General features: G+C 40.0%; 2 protein-coding genes across 4 annotated transcripts in view; one reads left to right on the top strand and one right to left on the bottom strand.

The window, feature by feature from the left end:
• Positions 1 to 8,857, top strand: part of GPR183 (G protein-coupled receptor 183) — a 47,914-nt gene extending 39,057 nt beyond the window's left edge. The window contains exon 2 of the mRNA XM_089679958.1: positions 1,356 to 8,857. Coding sequence (XP_089536084.1) covers positions 1,376 to 2,467 — 1,092 coding nt within the window. The 5' untranslated portion in view covers positions 1,356 to 1,375 and the 3' untranslated portion in view covers positions 2,468 to 8,857. The remainder of the gene's footprint in view (positions 1 to 1,355) is intronic.
• UBAC2 (UBA domain containing 2) overlaps positions 1 to 23,421 on the bottom strand; it is a 199,886-nt gene that overhangs the window by 110,958 nt on the left and 65,507 nt on the right. The window lies entirely within an intron of this gene.

Here is a 23,421-nt window from a genome sequence, read left to right on the forward strand (position 1 = left end):
TTTGGCTTTGGGACAAGAAGTGAAGAGAAATTTCTCCAAAAGGGACACAGACGGAACAAAAAAAAAATGAAAAAAAACTGACAGGTGTTAAAACCCTCCCTTATTCTATCCTAAATGAAACAAGATTTTGCCTTTAGTTACATTTTAATACTGATTGAGAGAGTTTAGTTCTGCTTTAAATTGACACTGAACAATATCCTTATTCTCCAAATATAATTCATACATATCCACTACTTAATGGCCTTTGTAATCTATTTTTCATAAAAAAAAAAAATGTTTCTGCCTCTCCTTTTCCACCCATTGCTTACAGTCATGTGCACTGCTCTATGCACAGTACCTATAGCCCATAATCCATCTCAGAAGCGAGCAAGAGAGGATGGCCATATTGCTACATACAGTGGAACCTTGGAAAAGAAAATATAGCCACCCTCTAATATAAAAAAAAAGAAAAAAGGAATTTGAACATTTAGAGGAGACTGAGAGCAAAAGACGAAGAATATATATGTGAATATTTGTTTTACACCAGAGTTTAGTGTCATTTTAAGATCTATACAGACTTTCAGGAAAAGCAGTGAGTCACTTGTGAGCAAAGGGATGGAAATTCTGTGGTGTTTATATACTGCGTTCTGTTGCCCTGGTTGCAAGGACAAATGTTTACAAAACAGTAAACATAAAATTGCTTGTGTAACAATTATATAAATGCTAGAAAGCTCAAATCTAACTTTTCTTTTTTTTAATGATTACAAACTATGTGTACCTCTCTTTTGGAAAGCTGTCTATTTCACAGTGTCGAGCTCTCCTTCAGCAGTAGCCACCTCCCTTTTTGGTTGAATGACACACAGTGTCATTCAATTAGGCCATGTTAGCACAGGCTGTCATAAACATACCCCTGGTCTTCATGATGCTCCCTGTGTTCAATGAAACAGAAAGTTTACAGCATAGCGTTCACACCTCAGGGTATTCAGAGGCATGAGCGCCAAAAAAGCTCTGCGTTGGAACAACAGAAGAAAAGACAGCGGATGTTGTGTGATGGCAACTCTGCTTTGACATTTAGGGTAAGTAAACTTATTTATTAAAAATGACATGCAGGAGTGTGTTAAGGTTAGTATACGAATGGTGTTATTTGTAGCCAGAGTTAGGTTTTAATGAAAGTGACAAGTTTTTATGCTAACTACGTTCAATTTAGGAGCTTATCAAGGAGCAGTAAAAATTGTGCACATGAATATATGAAATATCACTCCTGGAATTTAAACAGCATTCAGTCTTCTGTGAATTATGCTGAAATAATCTGTTTAAAGTAATTTGAAAGTACAGTAATGTATATAATAACTGTCACTGTGTACTATGTTTTCCAGAATACTTAAGTGTTGCCAAGATGAATGACACCAACAGTTCCATCGAGAAATGTGACTGGTACTTCCACCGCAACACAGCAAGAATTCTGCTGCCAATATTTTATAGTATGATTTTTGTGTTTGGACTCTTTGGAAACATATTGGCTTTGTTTGTTATCCACAAAAACAGAAGAAAGCTCAATTCAACCACTCTCTACTCAAAGAATCTTGTTATTTCGGATATATTTTTTGCGATCGCCTCACCTACCAGAATTGTATACTATGCCTTGGGGTTTAATTGGATGTTAGGAGAAGCATTTTGTCGAATCACTGCCCTCTTCCTTTACATTAACACTTATGCCGGAGTAAACTTTATGACTTGCCTGAGCATTGACAGGTTTCTGGCGGTAGTACATCCACACCGTTTTAGCAGGATCCGGAGGGTGAGGTCTGCGAAGATCATCTGCATTGTGGTTTGGCTGCTAGTCTTTCTCCAAACATTCCCTCTACTGCTAATGGATATGTCAAACAAGGAGCCAGATGATAAGATTACCTGTATGGAATATCCCAACTTTGAAAAAATACCGAATTTGCCATTTATGCTTTTGGGCGCATGTCTCATTGGATATTTAATTCCTTTAATAATTATATTGTTCTGCTATTCCCAGATAAGCTTAAAACTCTTCCAGACCGCAAAGAAAAATCCACTGGCAGAAAAATCTGGCACCAACAAAAAAGCAACCAACACAATCATTTTAGTCATTGTGGTGTTTTTTGTCTGTTTTACTCCTTATCACATTGCTATTATACAGTATATGTTTAAAAAGTTATCATATGACCCTGACTGCAGTGAGAAGCAGATCTTTCATGCCATACTTCACATTACTGTGTGTCTCATGAACCTTAACTGCTGTCTGGATCCCCTCATATACTTCTTTGCATGCAAAGGATACAAGAATCAGATCATGAGAATATTAAGGAGGCAAGCCAGCATATCATCCTCCAGTGCCACAAGACCAGCAGCTGATGGAAGCTCACGTGATATCACTGAAAGCCAAGTAGCACAATGCATGCCGCTAAACCACGAACCAAGTAACAAGCAAAGAATAACTAAGGGCAATGGTAGCAAATAAAGACCAATATAAAAAAATAAACTCAACCAAAAATGGACAATGTGTTTGTTGATGAAATAGCTGGTATATAATATGACAGTTATAGCAATGCAACAACAGTCCTTTCTCTATAGAAAGAAGAGTATTGTCACCCTGTCAAAGAAGCGCCTATCTAGTGGTTCTATTGGCAGGGTCAACAGATATTTACAAAATGTTCCAGGGGTTACTCTGAAAAACTAAAAGCCCAATCTTACTGGTATGGACAGCCTGATTTTATAGTTTTACCCGTAGTTTTGCATTTAAAGGATACGTGACTTTTTCTGTTTGGTTTCATCGCAATATTTTCCAATATTTCTACAGCTTTTTTTAGAGGATCACAATGGGAAGCAGCATTGTTGACAATGCATACTGCTAAACCACAAGCAAATCAACACGCATTGAATTACTAAGGACAATGGAAGCAAATGAGACCAATACAAAATACACAAAAATGTTAATGTAGCCTAGACATTAAAAAGAAGACTATGCATCTGGATTGTCCTACATTGTTGGAGGCATAAACTGTATGATATATGACAATTATATGAAGTCTTGGGATACTCATTACAAAGATGGTCACTGAATTTATTTTGAGAAATTATTTTCCAATGATACAAAGACTGCAGGGTGCATGCGCAGGATGTAGCATAGAAAATGCACAAATGTACGAACTGTTTCCATTTACTGCTAGCATATCATACCCTCCAACATAGTGAGGAAAACAAAGTACACCTTGCCTAGCACAACTCACCCCCCCCCCCCCCCCCCCTTCCCACACCTGTCATTGAACTGTGGACTTCAGCCTCAGGTGTCTTTCATACCCTAACTTGTGTGGTAATGTGCATGACAATACATTTTTTTTTAATGTGTTACCACAATGCATCAATGCATGGTAACATACTAAATTTGAGGTGTTCCAATAATTTTAATAGCATCCCAATAAATGAAAAGAGTAAGAAAAGAATGCTATTGTGCACCATATTGCACAAGTATGAATGTAATGTGCTGTGTTGTTGGTCCTTAGCCAAAGAACAACAAAGAAATATATGATCCAGTTAGGTACCAGCTTAAGGAGGTAAACAGTATACAAGCATATAGTTTGAACAGCTCATCTGGATCACAGGCAGTCCCTCTGGGTCACAAAATAGTAATCAGTGAGCATGTAAAAGATTTTCCAGATAAAGATAAAAGCTCCTGCAAATAAACTGTAAGCCAATCAAACCAATCCTTCCCTTAACCTGCAGATACAGTATTTATCTCCTGACCGCTCACATGCATAGGGATGCCCATTAATTTCAACAGACTGCACTTTCTCCCTGCATCCAAGCTGCTTGTTCTCAGTGAGGCTACCATGTTCTCTGCAGCTGCTACTTTTTGATACTTTTAGAGAATAGTATTCATCTCAATTTTGCTGGCCATCAGGCACTCTCAATCAAGGTGGCAAATGACAGCTGCACAGCAGATGTTTCCACTTTTTTTTTACTAGAATGAAACAATCATGAACATGTTAAGGAGTGGAGACAGGTCATCAAATAGAGACTGACAAAATGGTCCATGTGTGCCTGCAACAGTGTTTTACAGATTGGAAAGTTCCTCCTGTACCTTAGGCCCTGGTTCACACCGATGCGGCTTGTCATGCGATTTGACTGTTCCAAATCACATTACAAGTTGCAACCTATTGCCGGCAATGGAACCATTCAAATTGATGCGACTCCGACAGAGACTGAGTCGCATCAATTTTGCAAGTAATTCAAATGAAGTAGTGTGATTTCAAAATCGCATTCAGTGTGAACCAGGGGTAAAGCGGTATCAAACCCAAAAACCAAAATGTATTAAAAACTGCATTCCATGTGGTGGCTGCATTTGTTTTCTTTTTTAGGCTTTTTTCCTTCATTTTAAATGATGATCTGTCCAGTAAGTCTGTTATTTTTCAACATACTTTAGCAGAATAAGCTGTCCAAGTGCATGAGAGGGTTCAGACAAACCCATTTAACAGGAGAGCTTACAATGATCAACTTTTTTCATTTATGTAAAATCTTTATCACAAAAAGGAAAAAACTGTTTGCTGTAACAGTTTATAAAGTTTTTAGCTGGAGTTCAGCTTCAGCTTGTTAGTCCATCTAAATCTGCTAGTCTAGGAAAATGCTGCTGTCCAAAGGTGTCTGCTTTACTACTTCATCCAGAATGCTGACACCCTAGGGCCTCATGCACACTGTGAAACTCAAAAATGTTTTTTTCCCCTACAGGAGTTCTCAGCATCAAAAATGTGGTAAAAAGACACTTTTTTTTGCATGCGCATTAATGCCCGTTCATGCAAGTCTGGTGTTAATGTATTCTGCTGGCCAGAATTCTTGTAATTAGAATGCATTAATGCGGGAATGCGCATTAATGCGCCTAGAGGTAATGCATGCCAATTAACATTTTTTATGCTTTTATGTTTTGTATATACCTGTGATGGTTTTCTTCTGCCTGTAAATCCCCCTACCATTAAACTCCTGAAAACGCCTACAGTGTGCATGGCCAAATAGGCCAACATAGAGGGAAATTAACAGGCAGAGAAAAAATAGCTCAAATTCCCATAGGAGCAGCTTCTTTGAGTTGCAGGGTGTATGAGGCCTAAGACAGAAAGTGTGTTATTGGCTGGATCACCATGTGAAATAAAAGGGAAAAAAGCCTAAGGCCTCACTAACATTTGAGTTGATAACTGACAATTGCGCGGTATATATAATGGGATTTTTTTAATGTTTTATTTTTACTAGTAATGTCGGCGATCAGCGACTTATAGCAGGACTGCAGCGGGCATTCTAACACTGAGGGGAACTGACTTGGTGTCACTGACATCCCCAGTGACACCACTTCAGTGATCAGCGCTAAAAGAAAAAAAAAAAGCACTGACACTGTACAAATGACACTGGACAGAAAGGGGTTAACATGAGCGGTGACCAAAGGGTTTTACTATAAGCTGTGTCTGTGTGCTTCACTGAAAGCACACTGCTTTGGATGGCTGTGCTGCGCACAGCCATCCAAAGCAGTGCGCACGAGCTGACAGGGAGGAGAACTGCTTTGTTTACAAACAGTTCTCCTCCCCGTCAGATGCTCAGCAATCACCGGGTGCCGGCGAGTAATCACCGGCCAGGACCTGGTAACTGACAACCGTGAATGGCGGCAAGAGTAGGGCAGGCGCCCCTTAACCTGGAAATGCAAAATCATGTATATGAATGTGATTTTGCGCACCTGTGCCACGCTGTTGCAGTATTTCTTGAAGCGGTTAAAGCACCTATCGCTTTAAAATGCATTTTCAAGATGTGTTTTTGATGCTTTTGTGAAGCTTTAATGAAGTTTGGCAAATGTCCTGTGTGCTTTTCTATTTGTTTTAAAGGGAAAGTGATGATGAGGAAGTGGCCAGATTTGAGGTGTGGTTAGGTGTTGATGTGGTAGCTGGTGTTTATGATGGCTCAGTAGTACCTCTACTCATCAGTTTGCTGGCTCAGTAGATCTCCTGCACAGTGGTTCTCTGTCTCAGTAGTACCCTGGTTTAGTAGATGCCCCGCTCTACAGTTTTCTGGCTCAACAGATTCCCTGCTTAGCATTTTCTTGGTTCAATAGTACCCCCTTCTCAGTAGTATCCCCCCACCACTCAGTAGTACAGTCCTTCCCTCTCAGTAGTAGTATCCCCCACCTTGCTACGTAGTAAGATTCACAGTTAGAGAGTCTGCCAAGTGAAATAAAATGTTGAAAATAGCTTAAAATCGATCTGTAATATTATAGTAAGCATGATGTTATACATGTTTAACTATTAGCCACCAGGCCAATGGCCGTTTGGCAGCTGGCAAAATCCTTCAGCGTTCTGGGCGTCCTCCTGGGCATGCGCAGTTTGTGCAACCTGCAATCACAGCAGGTCACATGACAGTTGTATACAACAGATGGCTTCATTCATGCCATCCATTGTATACTAGTGTGCCTAGCTGTGAATGGTCACAGCGATAACATGCACAAGCTGGGCCAATCACAGCTCAGCTGTGTCATGTGATTAGCCATGGCCAAATCACAGCTAAGCACAAAAAAAAAAAAAAAAAGCCCTGAATGAATCAATGTCATTCAGGTAAATGCTTGCTTATAGCAAAGTAATTCTTTGCTATTAGCAAATTGTGTAAAAAAAATACTGATCACTTCCCCATAGTACAATGTTACTATGGTAACACTGTACTACTTTGGTCAAAGTGAATTATGAAAAAAAATCTTACAAAAAAAAATGTATTAAAAAATTAAAAATAAAAAAAAAAAAATATTTTTTTTTTTTTATACTGTCACCAGTCAGTGTCCCTAATCACCGCCATGCCAGTTGTATGATGATGCTGTACTGCACTGGTGACAGTATGTAAAAAAAAAATTCGCCATGCCTCTTATGAAGTACGTCGGACTGTCTACTTTGCAAAAAAGGAGTCATTTGGGGGATATCTATACTGTTCTGACATTCTTGGACCTCAAGAAATTAGATTGGCTGTCAGTACTTCAGGATTGATCAATATTCAGATCTATACCATAATTTGTGAACTCTATAACTTTCCTACAGTCTTAAAAAATACATCCTAATTTGGGTTATTTTCACCAAAAACATGTAGCAGAATACATTTTGTCCTAAATTTATGAAGAACAATTATTTATTTGCAAACTTTTATAACAGAAACAAAGAAAAAACGTGTTTTATTTTCAAAATTTTCTGTCTTTTTTTGTTAATTTAGCAAAAAATAAAAACCCCAGTGTTAATTAAATACCACCAAAAGAAAGCTCTAGTTGTGTGAAGAAAATGATACAATTTTAGTTTGGGTACAGTGTTGTATGACCGCGCAATTGTCATTCAAAGTGTGAGCGCTGAAACCTGAAAAATGGCCTGGGAGGGAAGGGGGTAAAAGTGCCCGGTATGGAAATGGTTAAGTTCTTCCCCATTCTCAGTGTCAGTCACACATAAATGTCGACAGCCTTACCACTTTCAAATGCCATGGTAATCTGCCTAAAGGACAACAGCAAGCATTAAAGTACGGTTCATATGAAGTCGAAACTTTTTAGCATTTCGAAGTAAAGATTGGTTAAACCTCCTATTACTTTTGTTGACTATTTGTATTCTGTTTAGCAAATTTCCCTTTACTTCCTGTCCCAGAGACACAAACAGAAAGTTTATTCTGGCCAATGGAATATATTTATGCCATGCATGCGCACTCAATGCGCTTTTTTTCAGCTCAACTGTTCCTGTTAGGCAATTTTACATGCAGCCAAGAGCTAGGGATCATGTCACAAGAGCAACACCTATGGAGGCTGATGTACTTAGATACTTACAGTGTATGTGCATAACAAATACAGAGAATGAGAAGGTACTGGTCCACACTATATCTAAAAGAAACTTGGTTGCATGTCCGAGAGTACATGAGAAGTAACATAAAGCAGAGGCACTCATGGGGCTTATCACAAATACATAAGTTACTATTTATTGAGACTGACATTCTAGTGCAGTGGAGCCTACCTTTCTCAATATTACAGAAAACCTGTTAAAGTACCTCCACAATTCAAAGATCCCACTCACCCGAATATATGCAAGAACATAACATCACATAACCCTTTAGACAAATATCAAACTGATACAATCAGATGGTAATCACAGGTAATATGAATAACTCAGTGTTTTCCTTCAATTAGTCTTTGGCTCCCCAAAAGCTTACAATGCAAAGCAACCATCCAGTTAATTATCCGGACTCTGCATATTTGTTTAGCCAACTGTTAAAACCCACACAATGGAAAACAGTGAAATAATGGAAAAAGTGTAAATTTTTTTCAACGTGGCATATGGAAGAGTACTTTGGATAAAGATTGAAAAAAGAGGGCTTTGTGTCTCTAATGTATTTATGGCTGCCTTCCATAGCTTGCCAAAATGACATAAAGAAGATGGCAGGCCAGTAAAAATGTCAGAGTATCCATACTTTCTAGCCTGTCACACTTGACATACACAAATTTACATGCGAGTAAGAAGAACAAGAAACTTTAGAACTCTTGACAATTCAGCATGTGTGGTTGATTAAAACAGCCATTTTCGAGTATGTGTCAGTTTCAGACACCTGGAAGATACAATTATGAATACAGAGTAAGAATCTGGAGAGCTGGCACTGAAGTTACTAACAAATGGAATTTACAGAATGTATTTGCAGATACAAAAAAGTGGTACAAAAAAAAAAAAAAAAAAAAAGGGAGGAAAAAACGATGGGCCAAATCCCAAACAAAAATGTAAATACTGTATGTAAAAGTGAATTGTGTATCATTTTGTTTTTGCTGCACATATGCAAATACTGTAAATAAAGATGAAAAAATATGTTGCGTCTGCAATGTATTGTACTGAATATTTAGATCATTTTTTTTTTACAGGTGTGTTTATTGAGAGTTTTCACATCATTAAACCATTACATTAGATCAGTGGTTCTCAACCTTTCTAATGCCGCGACCCCTTAATACAGTTCCTCATGTTGTGGTGACCCCCAACCATAAAATTATTTTCGTTGCTACTTCATAACTAACTGATGTCAGTGGGGGGAGGAATAGTGTCCCATCGTTGGTGTCAGTGGGGGGAGGAATAGTGTCCCATCGTTGGTGTCAGTGGGGGGAGGAATAGTGTCCCATCGTTGGTGTCAGTGGGGGGGAGGAATAGTGCCCCATCGTTGGTGTCAGTGGGGGGAGGAATAGTGCCCCATCGTTGGTGTCAGTGGGGGGAGGAATAGTGCCCCATCGTTGGTGTCAGTGGGGGGAGGAATAGTGCCCCATCGTTGGTGTCAGTGGGGGGAGGAATAGTGCCCCATCGTTGGTGTCAGTGGGGGGAGGAATAGTGCCCCATCGTTGGTGTCAGTGGGGGGAGGAATAGTGCCCCATCGTTGGTGTCAGTGGGGGGAGGAATAGTGCCCCATCGTTGGTGTCAGTGGGGGGAGGAATAGTGCCCCATCGTTGGTGTCAGTGGGGGGAGGAATAGTGCCCCATCGTTGGTGTCAGTGGGGGGAGGAATAGTGCCCCATCGTTGGTGTCAGTGGGGGGAGGAATAGTGCCCCATCGTTGGTGTCAGTGGGGGGAGGAATAGTGCCCCATCGTTGGTGTCAGTGGGGGGAGGAATAGTGCCCCATCGTTGGTGTCAGTGGGGGGAGGAATAGTGCCCCATCGTTGGTGTCAGTGGGGGGAGGAATAGTGCCCCATCGTTGGTGTCAGTGGGGGGAGGAATAGTGCCCCATCGTTGGTGTCAGTGGGGGGAGGAATAGTGCCCCATCGTTGGTGTCAGTGGGGGGAGGAATAGTGCCCCATCGTTGGTGTCAGTGGGGGGAGGAATAGTGCCCCATCGTTGGTGTCAGTGGGGGGAGGAATAGTGCCCCATCGTTGGTGTCAGTGGGGGGAGGAATAGTGCCCCATCGTTGGTGTCAGTGGGGGGAGGAATAGTGCCCCATCGTTGGTGTCAGTGGGGGGAGGAATAGTGCCCCATCGTTGGTGTCAGTGGGGGGAGGAATAGTGCCCCATCGTTGGTGTCAGTGGGGGGAGGAATAGTGCCCCATCGTTGGTGTCAGTGGGGGGAGGAATAGTGCCCCATCGTTGGTATTAGTGACACAAATGATGGGGCACTATCCCTTCCACTGACACCAATGATACTTACCTTGCTGACCCCTGCTCCAGCCTGGGCTCGCTCTCTCCCTCTCCCATCTAAAGCCTGCATACCTGGCTGCAGCAGCAAAATTTGCACTTACCTGTCAGCTGTCTTCCTTCTCTGGCCTCTCTCTTCACTCGTTCCTGCTGCTCCCTCAATCTTCTTCGATCTCCGCGCGCTGCCGCTCGGCTCCTCCTCTCCAAGCTCCACCTTCTCGCCGGTGATTGGCCGCCTGTGTGCCTCTCCTGAGCTACAGTTCCGGTGGCCAATCAGCGGCGAGGAGGCGGTGACAGGGGCAGCATATCATCCCGCCCACACATCGCCGGAGACAGCAGCGGTGTCTCGGTTCCTAAGACCATCGGAAATATGTGTTTTCCGATGGTCTTAGGCGACCCCTGGGAAATGGTCGTTCGACCCCCAAAGGGGACGCGACCCCCAGGTTGAGAACCGCTGCATTAGATGATTAGATTTCTGTCAATTCGGACATGTCAATAATTCACAGGCACTGGTGAATGAACTATAAATCCCATCTGCCACTGTAGCAATCAGTGCACTCTTAATCCACTGAATCTTCCTCCTGCTCTCCAAATGACAGTCAGAGGAAGATTTTGCAAGAGCCTGACATTATCAGTGGGTTGCGGGTGCAATGCTCTGCAGGCTCCTGTAAAAAAATAATAAATGCACATTATTTCCTGCAAACACATGCATTTATATTTGAATTATTTTTATTTTATTTCTCAAAAAAAAAAAAGTGAACATAACTATTAAGGCGTTCACCATAAGAAACCAGGACTGCTCTAGTCAGCCCTTACACATCAATCCAATGAGCCCATATTTTATTAAACTGTTGAGGGCAGTCCCAGCTGAGAGAGGTAAGTCTATATAGCAGTAGGCCCCTGTTGAGCGCCGCTCATCATGTAGGTACTGTAGATGGGGTAAAGAGCTTCTATTTTAGCAGGATTTGACGTCTAGCAAAAGAGGACATAAAAAATGTAGCACAGTGGCTAAATGGTTAGCACTTTCACCTGGCAGTACTAGGGTCGTTGGTTCAAATCCCAGCCACGGCACCTCCTGCCTGGAGTTTGCATGTTCTCCCTGTGCCTGCGTGGGTTTCCTCCGGGTACTCCGGTTTCCTCCCACACTCCAAACACATGCTGGTAGGTGAATTGGATCCTGTCTAAATTGTCCCTAGTATGTGTATGTATGTAAGCTAGGGACCGCAGATTGTACGCCCCTTGAGGGTTAGGGACTGATGTGAAAGTACAATATATATGTAAAGAGCGTAAATTGACAGCGCTATATAAGTACCATAAATAAATAAAAAGTGGGTTGAACGGAAAAAAAAAAAAAAAAAAAAAAAAAAAAAGGACTCGATTCCCCTATCCACACACTCGATGGTCAATTGGTAGATCGACTCCTGTACAAGCAGCCTGCTGACACATGGATCGAAATGGAAAGAAAATAGAGGAAAAAAGCCTCCCCTCCTTAAATGCTGTAGCTGAGATTGGTTTCTTTTTTAAGGACTGGTAAATTGCAATACATCAAATTTCCAGTTTTGGTTTTAACACTGCTTTAACTCAGTTAGGTGTATACTAGCCACACATGGTCCATAGGCTGAACAAGAGAAAATCAGTCCATGACCATGTTTTTTGGGGGATAAGGGGAGGGATTGCAAATGAGATAGAGATGGTCAATGTTAAAGAGCTAAAGGGAACCTTTCACTAAAAACAAAAAAAAATAAAAAAATAAACCCAAACATTGAAATAGCCATTACTGATTGCTCATTATGAAAGTGCTAACTGGTTGTCATGCCAACCTCTGGCTTCAATACTTACTGAAAGACAGTCACTGACCTAGATGATGTATGCATGTCAGGAAAGTCAGAGTAAAGCCATGCACCTGGAGGAAGCCAGTGGACGTGTCATATTTACTAGCTGTGCGTTGCCGCTTGCATTTTCACGATGCATAGAATTGCAGTTGAGAATGGGAATTAACTTTGGCAGTATTAGGGGTGAGAATGCAGCCGATGTAAAAATTCCTAGTCAAGGCTTAAGGCACAACTACATCACCAGTACTTTCTGGTAGCGACCAGAAGCTGGGTTTCAAGGTAAGTATTTATTTTTTTTTTTTTCAATAATCCTGTTGTATCATGATAGACATGAATCCACGTTTTAGCTTTGAGTCAGAATTTTCTATTTGGGGTGTCGGTGGGGGGGATTAGTATTAATTTTCATGCAAGGTCCAACTTAGGAAAACAAATATGTTTGTACTTCAGAGGTATTATAGAAGCTATAACATTGATGAGTATGTCAAGGCAACTCCCCCCCACCCAAAAAAAAAAAAAAAACATTTAGTACGCCTCTGAAATACATGCACAATTTCCCATGTCTTATCCCTTTGACCACGCAGTAACTGTTGATGTGCCAGAAATATGGTGTGTTTCTACATTTCCTCTTTGATGCAACAACATACTGGGGGACATTTATCAAGCACATTAAAGATAAAATTAGTTGCAAATCAGGCTGCTTCTCCTTCAGAAAAGCCTCTGCTACCTATGCCTCTGTATTCCTGGGCAGCCAAGTGTGAAGGTTTTGTAAAGTTCTAGACCAAATTTATTACTGTAGATAAAACAGTTTTACACTTTAAACAGGTGCATAAATGAGAAATGGTCAGGGTCAGGTTTGATGCAGTTGCAAGTGAGGAATTTAGAGCAGCCAAAATGAAGAATTTATGACTCGGTCTGTAACATTCTAATAAATAAGTTTCATGAGACGCCTCACTGCTCCTGTTTTTGTATTGCTTACTGTTGAGAAATATCCCCTAGTGTATTTTTGACTGTGAATTCCAAATTACACTAAGCACATTTTGTAAGCCCTACCTACTTTATTACCAATGCATTGCAAATAACACAGACCTCTCCTTATCTCCTCCACCCTTATAAACTACATAACCCCTCCTTGTCCACACGTAGAGAATACAGGGAGTCATCAGCTCACCAAATTTATAGCAAAATCCACACATTTTTTGCACTTATTGAACAGATGTAACAAAAATAAATCTTTCAACAGTATATTTAGCCAGCCAAAAGGGAGGAAATAGAAGAGGTTCATTGTTGGAGTTCATATACAGTATAACAAAATCTATGAAATAAGGATGTAATTCACTTCGTAGTGTTAACACAGGGTGGCAGCAACAGATTGCATTCTTCTGGTACACAGACAATTTGCAGTGTCAATATCAGCCCGAAAGTGGCAATATAAACACGAATACGATTAGGCTTTGAACCAAAATTCCGTCTCAGTTCTATACATCAACTACTGTAGACAAGTATCAATCCAGAAGTTCAATAGAGTAGAAAAACTCACATAACATGGTGGTATTCTAAAAGGGCCTAGAGTCCACAACCTTAACATTAATTCAGAAATTTCAGTTTACATATTTCAGACTTTACAGGTTATCCCATTTAACACTTTCATGAGAATTATACATATATTTCAGCTTATATAAATACACTTCGTACATGCAAGAAAAAGACATAACCTGTATATTGTTTTTTTTCTCGTATAAAGATGTGGGACAGATAAACTGTTACCTATATTTGTAAGTAAACTACTGGTACATTCAGATCTAAGCTTTAATGTTTAATGTGTAATGATGAACGTATAAAAACATGTAGTTATGTTAAACATTAATTAAATCACAACTGCCTGCCTAATTAATCTCTTACAAGAATTTCCACATCTGGCTAATGCTTTTTTGCTAAATCTCAGAACGAGGATGCGCATACTCACGCACCAGAAGCCACTGGGAAACCAAGTTACCTAATCATATTGTTAGGACTTTTTTTTATATATTCAAGGGTATAAAGTCAAGGGTCTCATATGTTGTAACACCTGAAGATGGAGGTCTAATCAGCAATATCATAATTCACCCCAAAAGGCGTCAGAAGAAAATTGATTATCTTTGCCTGACAACAAAAAACCGTAGTATAAGAACTATGCATCAATGTCTCCAAACTGGTGACTAACACTTCTAAAAGGGTGAAGAGAATTCACTCACCAAGTCTTATTAGAAATGGTAAAGGATGGTATACATCTGTGTCCATCCATAACTGAAAAAGGCAATAATACCCACAGGTTTCTGACTGGAAGCGACTGCTGGCCAGAGGGAAGGAATGGACTTCTAGCTCTTGTTTCTATATCTCTTGAGCTGCTCCAACCTCATAGTTAGTATTGCCTTTATCAAAATACACATAAGCTATCCAATGACCACATATTCACCTATAGGTGTCTGATGAAAATGTAAAGCGGTTTGATCTCCATCCTATGAAATACAAATAAAAGGTGCTCTTAAAGGAAAACAACCACCAAAAATAAACTTAAACTTAAAATGTTTCGCTCCTAAAAATGGAGCTTCATCAGGAGTATTGAAATCGTAATATGTAGTGCACCCCACCATGTGAAACAAAACATAGCTTGTATGTGTGGGTCTTCTATTTATAGTATCCAAAAACGAAGATGGCCACCATGTACAATGATGAGATTGAATCATCACATCACGTCCGTGCGTAATGACGTAATTCGCTGCCCTTGCGCAGATATTACAACGCTAGATACAATGAGCGCTGCACATCACAATTCACTGCATTCAATTAACAATAAGCTTTTATATAGGAAGCCTATTACACGAGTATATAAGGCAAGTGTATATTCTCTCTTGTAAGATACTACTCTGCCCATGAAAGGCAAGAAGGTGAACCCCTCATTTAATCCATGAGGGGATCTTGAGCCCAGGCGAATATCCATTTTGCTTCTAATTTGAGAAAAATCTTATCCAGATCTCCTGTCCTTGGGCCTAATTTTACTTGTTTCACTGCCCAAAAAGCCAAACATTCAGATTTTCCTTCATGTTTTTCCAGATCATGTCTGGCTATTGGTCTATCTTTTTTAAAAATTCCATTAACATGTTCCAATACACGATGTCTTAATTGATGCCTTGTTTTTCCAACATATATGTAAGGACAAGGGCATTTGGCTATGTAGATTACACCTTTCGTGCTGCACAGATCCCACTCAAGAATATCTGACCACTCTGCAATACATTTTGGAAGAGGCTAAGTCACAGAAGATTCTATCTAAAGATGAGTATGAATTCACCATCCCACGCTGGCCACTTTTTATGTACTAGCAAAAATACAAAAAAACATCAGACCCCACCACCTGGGAGACCAATAGTCTCTCATAATCAAAATCTCACAGAAAATTCTAGCAAATACATAGATTTTGTTTTAAGACCATATGTATATGAACTATCTTCATATATAGAAGATATAATGGGGTTTAATAATTTGGGTTTACGAGCCTGTGAATATTTCTTACAAAATCGTGGTATCATCTTTCAATCACACACACTAGATTTATACTGAAATTGTTGCGGTTTGTTCTTGAATAGAATTTCTTCACATTTGAAGGCAGGATATACAAACAGCAGAGGGGTACCGCATGTGCTTCCACATATGCAAACCTATTTATGGGCTGGTGGGAAAAAACAGTTGTGTTTATAGACAATATCAGATCTATACATTCAAAATGCTAGTCTGGGCTAGATTTATTGATGACGTCTTTATTTTATGGCAGGGCTCAGATGAAACCTTCCATAATTTTGTGAGAATACTTAACACCAACGATATTCGTATGTTTTTTACCAGTTAAATCCATAAGGATAGTATACATTTTTTAAATTTAAACATCACCAGGGATAAGGAAGGAAATATAGGCACGACAATATATCACAAGCCCACCTCTACAAATAGTCTCCTACATTGGGACAGTTATTATCCCATTCTCCTCAAGCGAGGCATTCCTAGAGGACAGTTTTTAGCAAAAAGATGAAGCGTCTTAAACAGAAAGTGTTCGTCTTTTTGAACGGTTTAGGAAAAGAGGTTATAAAAGTTTAGATCTTAAAAGATCCTATGGCAAAGTGAAAAAGACCCCGAGGGATCATTTTTTCGTTCCGAAAAGGAAAAAAAAGGGATGAGGGAGAAATGAGGATTGTAGGGACTTACTGTAGACAATCAGGCCAAATTTACAACTTTTTAAAAAAAGTACTGGCATATACTGTTAGATGATAAATATCTGTCTAAGATATTATCTAACATTCCTCTTTTTACATACCGTAAAAGGGAAAAGTTTACGTGATCTGCTGGTACCATATGGCCAAAATATCTCAACCATGTTATATCCATACTTAGTTACCAAATAACCGACAGGTAGCCATAAATGTGGGCACTGTAAAGCCTGTACCTATATCCCTAGGGTAAAAGAATTCACTAACCCAAAAAAATGGGGGAAAAACTACCATCAAGGATTTTTTGATTGCAGCACTGTAGGTGTAATCTATATAGCCAAATGCCCTTGTCCTTATTTATATGTTGGAAAAATGAGGTGTCAATTAAGACGACGTGTATTGGAAAATGTTAATGACATTTTGAAAAAAGATAGACCAATAGCCAGATGTGTTATGGAAAAACATGAAGGAAAACCAGATTTGTTTGGCTTTTTGGGCAGTACAACAAGTAAAATTAGGCCCAAGGAAAGGAGATCTGGATAAGATTTTGCTCAAATTAGATGCAAAATGGATATTCCGCCTGGGCTCAAGATCCCCTCATGGATTAAATGATCATGTGCTGATTGTGTACCTACATGAGTCTGCATCTCTCTGAGTACATATATAGTTACTAGTATATTAGCTAGGGTAGTTTTTTAGCGAAGGTGTGGCAAAAATGTGAATCTTACAAGTGAGAAAATACACTTGCCTTACAGTATATACTCGTGTAATAGGCTTCCTATATAAAAGCTTATTGTTAATTGAATGCAGTGAATTGTGATGTGAAGCGTTTATTTTATCCAGCGCTGTAATATCTCTTTTGTGCCACAAAATTGCGGTGCGAAGAGATACTGCGCAAGGGCTGCGGATGATGTCATTACACACAGATGTGATGTGCTGATTCAATTGCGTCATTGTACGTGGTGGCCATCTTCGTTTTTGGATATTATAAATAGAATACCCACACATACAAGCCATTTTTTGTTTCACATGGCAGGGTGCGCTATATATTATGATTTCAATACTCCTGACGAAGCTCCATGTTTAGGAGCGAAACATTTATACATAGTTCTTATACTATGGTTTTTTGATGTCAGGCGAAGATAATCAATTTCTTCTGATGCCTTCTGGGGTGAATTATGATATTGCTAATTAGATTTCCATCCTCAGGTGTTACAACATGTGGGACCCTTGACTTTATACCCTTGAATATATAGAAAATCCTAACCATATAATTTGGTAACTTGGTTTCCCAGTGGCTTCTGGTGCGTGAGTATGCACACCCCCATTCTGAGATTTAGCAAATTTATGTTAAACATACCATATGCGATTTTTCATGCCCTGTGCAAGCTGGGTTCTCAATGGCAAATTTTAGATAAAACAAGGTCCTATTCAGAATATAAAGCAGAGATTTCTGTGTTAAAAGGCATTATAAACCTTCATACCTGAACCTTGTGTTTTTCACTTAAGATGTACATTGATCATGTAGTTTCATGGTGTCATTTGTTGACCTGTACACAGTCTATAAAAGCTTCTGTTTGTGTTCAGACATTAGGCATGCGGCATGGCATTGCACAGGCTTAATGCACAACTTCTGTCTGTAAAATGAGAACTTAAGTTCCTGTGAAGAAACTGTATATCTAACAATCACGGGGTTTCTCAGTCTAGTGCTCTGCAGGTGAGAACTTAACAGTAATTAGATATGACACAGACACAAATAGGCAGCAATTAACAGGGAGATCACCATGCAGTGCTTCACATCATTTGTACGCACACATTTGTTATGCAACACAGAAGAAATGGGGAGTCATGTATTGGACACCCAGAAGAATTTACTTGTCCCTTTTCACGAATAAGGACAGGCTATCTGCAGCAATACATGGACTTAGGGGAAACATTTAGCCAACTGCAGCTGTAACATGTGAGCCCAGCATTACAAGCAAGGCAAACAAATGACACAGGGAATATAACTACACTAACACCTTGTTAAAAATAACAAAAACATTTGAAAGTGTACAATGCCTTTAAGGAACCTATAGACATAAAACAGCTGTCAGCAGGACAAAAAAAACCAAGCATAGTCATAAAATGTGCATGCACTGATCAGAAATTCCTTAAAGTGATAATAACCCAAAATCAAACAACATATTGTAGCTTTTTTCTTTTTTAAGCTCTCTCTCCTTTATTGTCACCAGGTGATCTGGCCAGTAAGTCTGTTCAACAGAACAAGCTCTCCTGCAAATGTAGCAGTTACAGAATAAAACCAAACCATTTAACACCGATAGGGGTGCTTACAATGAAAGGCTTGTATTTATTCATATAAAACCTTTACCCCAAAAGAAAAAAAAATGTTGCTGTAACTGCTTGTGTAACTGCAGTGTGAGCTGATATTTATCTTCAGTTTTAAGTGTATCTACTGTATATTTGTCAGTCCATCCAACACTATCATCCCCCCAGACTGACAATGCTGCTGTCCAAAGGTTCCCTGTGCTCCATCATCCATAAGGGGGCACTCTAGTACTGGAGGTGTGTTACTAGCAGGATCACCAGATGGAAAAAAAAAAAAAAAGAAGGAGGGGAGAAAGCCTAAGTTAGAGAACAAATACAGCTACCACACCTGACTGGTAAGGTACAATATTGCATTAATAAATTATATTTTTGGTTTTGAGTTAAAATACTGCTTTAAGTTGACCAGATGTCAAACAAACAATTGCTGTGGAGACTAAAGTGATTGTAAACCTCTGAAATGAAAACGGAACAATTTGCCTCTACAGTATGTACATTCCAAAGCACCAAGTGTGATTTCTGTGTGAGCATGCCGTAAACTAAAACCCTGCAAGACTTCACCCTCTACCCCTCTCAAATACAACTCCTGCCTTCACATTGCTAAACAAACCTACTACACCACTTTCATCACAACCCTCTCATCCAAACCTCATCAACTCGTCTCTACTCTTAAATTCCTTTCTTCACCCCCCACTGCCTCCATCTACCAACTTGCTTACTGCCAATCATTTCAAAAACAAAATTGACTCAATTCATGATCAGATATCCAGCGTCCAGCTTTCTCCCCCAACCAACACACCAGGACCAACACCACAGTCAACCCTTTCCCTCTTCAATCCTAATGCCACTGCAGAAGTTGCCAAACTACTTTCCACGGCCCACCTCACCACCTATCCCCTGTGACCTGTCCCCTCAAAATTGCTGCGACCACCTTCCTGCTCCATCCAAAACTCTCCTCCCCGCTCAAACATGCACCAGTTACCCCCATACAAAAAAACAAATAAAACAAACAAAAAAAAAAAACAACAATCACTGGACCCCACCTATTTGAATAACTTAAGACCCATCTCCCTGCTCCCGTTTGCCTCAAAGCTTCTTGCATGCCTTCTTCCTACCTATTTCAGCACACTTTCAGTGTCACATACAATACTATCTCCTCCACTCCTCTTCCTCTTTCTGTAGGGGTACCCCAAGGCTCTGTCCTTGGGCCCCTCCTATTCTCTCTCTATACCTCTTCCCTGGGCCAGTTGATAACCTCCCATGGTTTCCAATAACTCTATGCTGACAACACCCAGATCTATCTCTCAACCTCTCAAATCACCCCCTCAATCGCCTTACGTATCACAAATTTACTGAGTGATATATCAGTATGGATGTCATACCACTTCCTCAAACTCAATATTTCTAAAACCAAGCTTATCATATTTCCTCCTCCCCAATCCCCTCCCCATGACATTACCATTGAGATCAATGGCATAATCATTGGTCCCTCCACACATCAGGATGTTAGGTGTAATCCTAGACTGTTACCTTTACTTCAGCACCCACATCCAATCATTGGGTAAATACTGCTGTCAACTTCCGCAACATTTCCAGAAATCAGCCCTTTCTGATTAACAAGACCACAACACAACTTATTCACTCCTTGGTTATTTCCCTCTTTGACTACTGCAACTCCCTACTCACTGGCCTGCCTTTACACAGGCTTTACCCCCCTTCAGTCTATTATGAATGCTGCTGCTAGACTAATATACATACTAACCAATCTGTGACTGCTGCCCCTCTCTGCCAATCTCTTCACTAGCTTCCCCTATCCCACTGTATAAAATTCAAAATACTAACCACAACACAAGGCCATCCACAACATCGCCCCCAGCTACATCACCAACCTAATTTGCAGATATCGCCCAAATCGTCCTCTCCGCTCCTCCCAAGTCCTACTGCTCTCTAGCTCCCTTGTTACCTCCTCCATGCTTGCCAAGACTTCTCCAGAGCCTTTCCCATCTTCTGGAACTCCCTGCCCCAGAATGACCGGTCAGCTCCTACCCTGTCCACCTTTAGAAGATCCTTGAAAACTCATTTATTCAGGGAACCCTACCCCAACTCCACTTCAGAACTGTACTTGAGTCACCTCCATTAGATCTTCCCCTGTAGCTATTACCCTTTTGTACCATCTTCCCCTCCCTCTAGATTGCATAAGCAGGGCCCTCCGATTTCTTCTGTTTTGAAATTGGAATATCCCGCTTTATATTGTAAAAGCGCTGTGTAAACTGTTGGCTCTATATAAATCCTGCATTATAATAATAATTAGAATTGACAACCTTATAGGAGTATGTTTTTCTATGCGACTGTGCAGAGAGGAGATTCCTTTCCTTCCACTCAGGTCTCAGATTTCACTCTGCTGTCTTGTCTTGACTATAGGTCTCTTTAGTATACTTCATAGCATAATATAATTTCTTAAATAACAGTGCCAGATTAATATTATGTTGGAAGTTACTGACAACTGTCTTGGAGGTCATAATGCACTACTAGAAACTTATTATGTTTAATGAGTGTCAGTCTACCCAGAACAGTGTTTGGTATATACAAGACATTTAAACACCTAACAGACTAATATTCTTCGGGTGGGTCTGATTTCTGCACCTAACTCCCCAGAATTCCATGCAACATCCATTAACAGAGGTCTCCAAATCTATTAAGATTTGCTCGTTCTTTAAGATTATAAAGATTGCAACAAATGAGTTGAGGATACTAAAGGGTAATCAGGGACACCCAAAAATCAAAAAGGTGGGTGAGAACAGAGCTAGGATTTATGGTAGAGTGATTTTCTCCATCAAAGTATCCAACAGTTCAATGAAGCCAGTATGTGGCTCCTTCTTGCCCCACTCAAACCTGAAATACCAGTTTTGGATGGAGTGAACCTTTGGATAATAAAATAGTTCATATTTATACATGTTATGTGCTCCTTAATATAGTACATTACAAACATCAAGGGGCCATTAGAAGTGATGGCGCATACAATTCAGTAAAACAGACATTTGCTGTTCAGACAAGAAGGTACTGGGTACACTCAGTTATTATCACATAGTTACACAGTCAGGTTGAAAAAAAAAAAAAAAAGTCCATCCCATCCAACCAACACACACACCCTATTCCCACAGTTGATCCAGAGGAAGGCAAAAAACCCCAATACGGCATGATCCAATTTGCTGCAGTGGAGGAAAAGGAATTCCTTCCTGATCCTCCATGAAGCAATCAGTTATTCCCTAGAACTACCCCTGGTGTTATCACCTATAAATATTAGCATTCAGGTAAATTTTATGCATTTAGCAAAGCATCCAGGCTTTTTAAAAACAATCTACTGAGCTGACCAGAACTAGTTCTTGAAGGAGTATACGTCACATTTTCACAGCTCTTACTGTAAAGAAGCCTTTCCATAGTTGCAGGGAAGATATCTTTTTCTCCAAATGTAAAGAGTTCCCCCTGGTCCTTTGTAAAATGGATAATCCAACACCAAGTTTACTATATGGACCACTTATGTCTTTATACAAGGTGATCGTATCCCCATCCTCCATGCTTCTCATCAGTTTAATTGCCCTCCTCTGAACTTTGTCCAGTTTCCCAGTATCCTTTTTGTGAACTGGTGCCCTAAACTGAACTGCATATTGCAGATGAGGTCCTGCTAATGATTTGTACAGGGGTAAAATTATATATATATAATCTATCTATCTATCTATCTATCTCTGGAGTCTGTACCTCTTAATACAAGAAAGGGGTTTGCTTGCTTAGAATGCATGCATGTTATTATTTAGTCTCAGATCTACCACAACAGCCAGAATCTTCTCCACCATTGATTCCCCAGTTGTACGCTTCCTAGTATGTATGATGCATGCATGTTTTAACCCCCAAGTACTTAACATTTAAATTTGTCATCATTAAACCTTATTTGCCACATTGTTGACACACAGTTGCCCATTTGAATAGTGCATTGAGGTTTGCAAGTAAAATGGAGACATTCACAACACTCCTTTACTGCATAGTGATCTGCAAACAATGAAATTGCACCTGCTATACCATTAATAAATGGGTTTAAAAGTAAAGGTCCCAGCACTGAACCTTGGAGTACACCAAGTGCAGGAAAACCCCATATGTGCACAGACAGAACTTCTCAGCTAGACAAAAAAGAAGCAGAAGTGCTGCTTTGCAACACGAATAAAGTGATTTGTACAAAAAAAAAAAAAAAAAATTGTTAAGAGAAGGAGGGGGAGGAGGCAGAACAGCATAAGATGTAATTTAGGGTAAAGGTTAATTTTAAGTGGCAAGCACAGTGTCTACACTGGCTCCTGTTCCACATACCGTGTTGCAGCGATAGGCGCTTACATGGAAGAAAAAAATGGGGTGTTGGCTGGTGTTTGATGCGCTCATTAGGCCAGCCTGACATAATCCAGGTCTCGGACATCTTTTTTTTCCTTGTATTCTCGGCATGTTCCTGTTCACTCGTAGACTGGCCATACACTACATAATTTTCTTACAATTTTCTATCCAATTTCCTTTAGATTTACCTTCAATCATGTAGTGCAAGGGCCTACCTAATTGGATACAATAGAAAGTATTGTTTAGGTTTGACCTCATATTATATGGTTTTTGGTAAATCTAAAGCAAAATTCTCAAGAAAATTTTATAATGTATGGCCAGCCTTAGTCTACGCAAAATGGCTTAAAAATCAGTGCTTCTACAGTTTTGTGTTTTGCCTGCAGAAGCAGCTCAATGTTCTCCTATGTGTTCACACACATTAGGATGTTTAGAGGCATATTTTAAGCTCAGCATTTAGAGGCAGAAAAAAAAAGCCCTTCTGGTTTGGAGTTTGATTGCAAGTTTGTAG

The sequence above is a fragment of the Staurois parvus genome, unplaced genomic scaffold, assembly GCF_062004578.1.
Source record: "Staurois parvus isolate SC_StPar_1 unplaced genomic scaffold, SC_StPar_1.0 ptg000233l, whole genome shotgun sequence".
In the NCBI taxonomy this organism is placed as follows: domain Eukaryota; kingdom Metazoa; phylum Chordata; class Amphibia; order Anura; family Ranidae; genus Staurois; species Staurois parvus.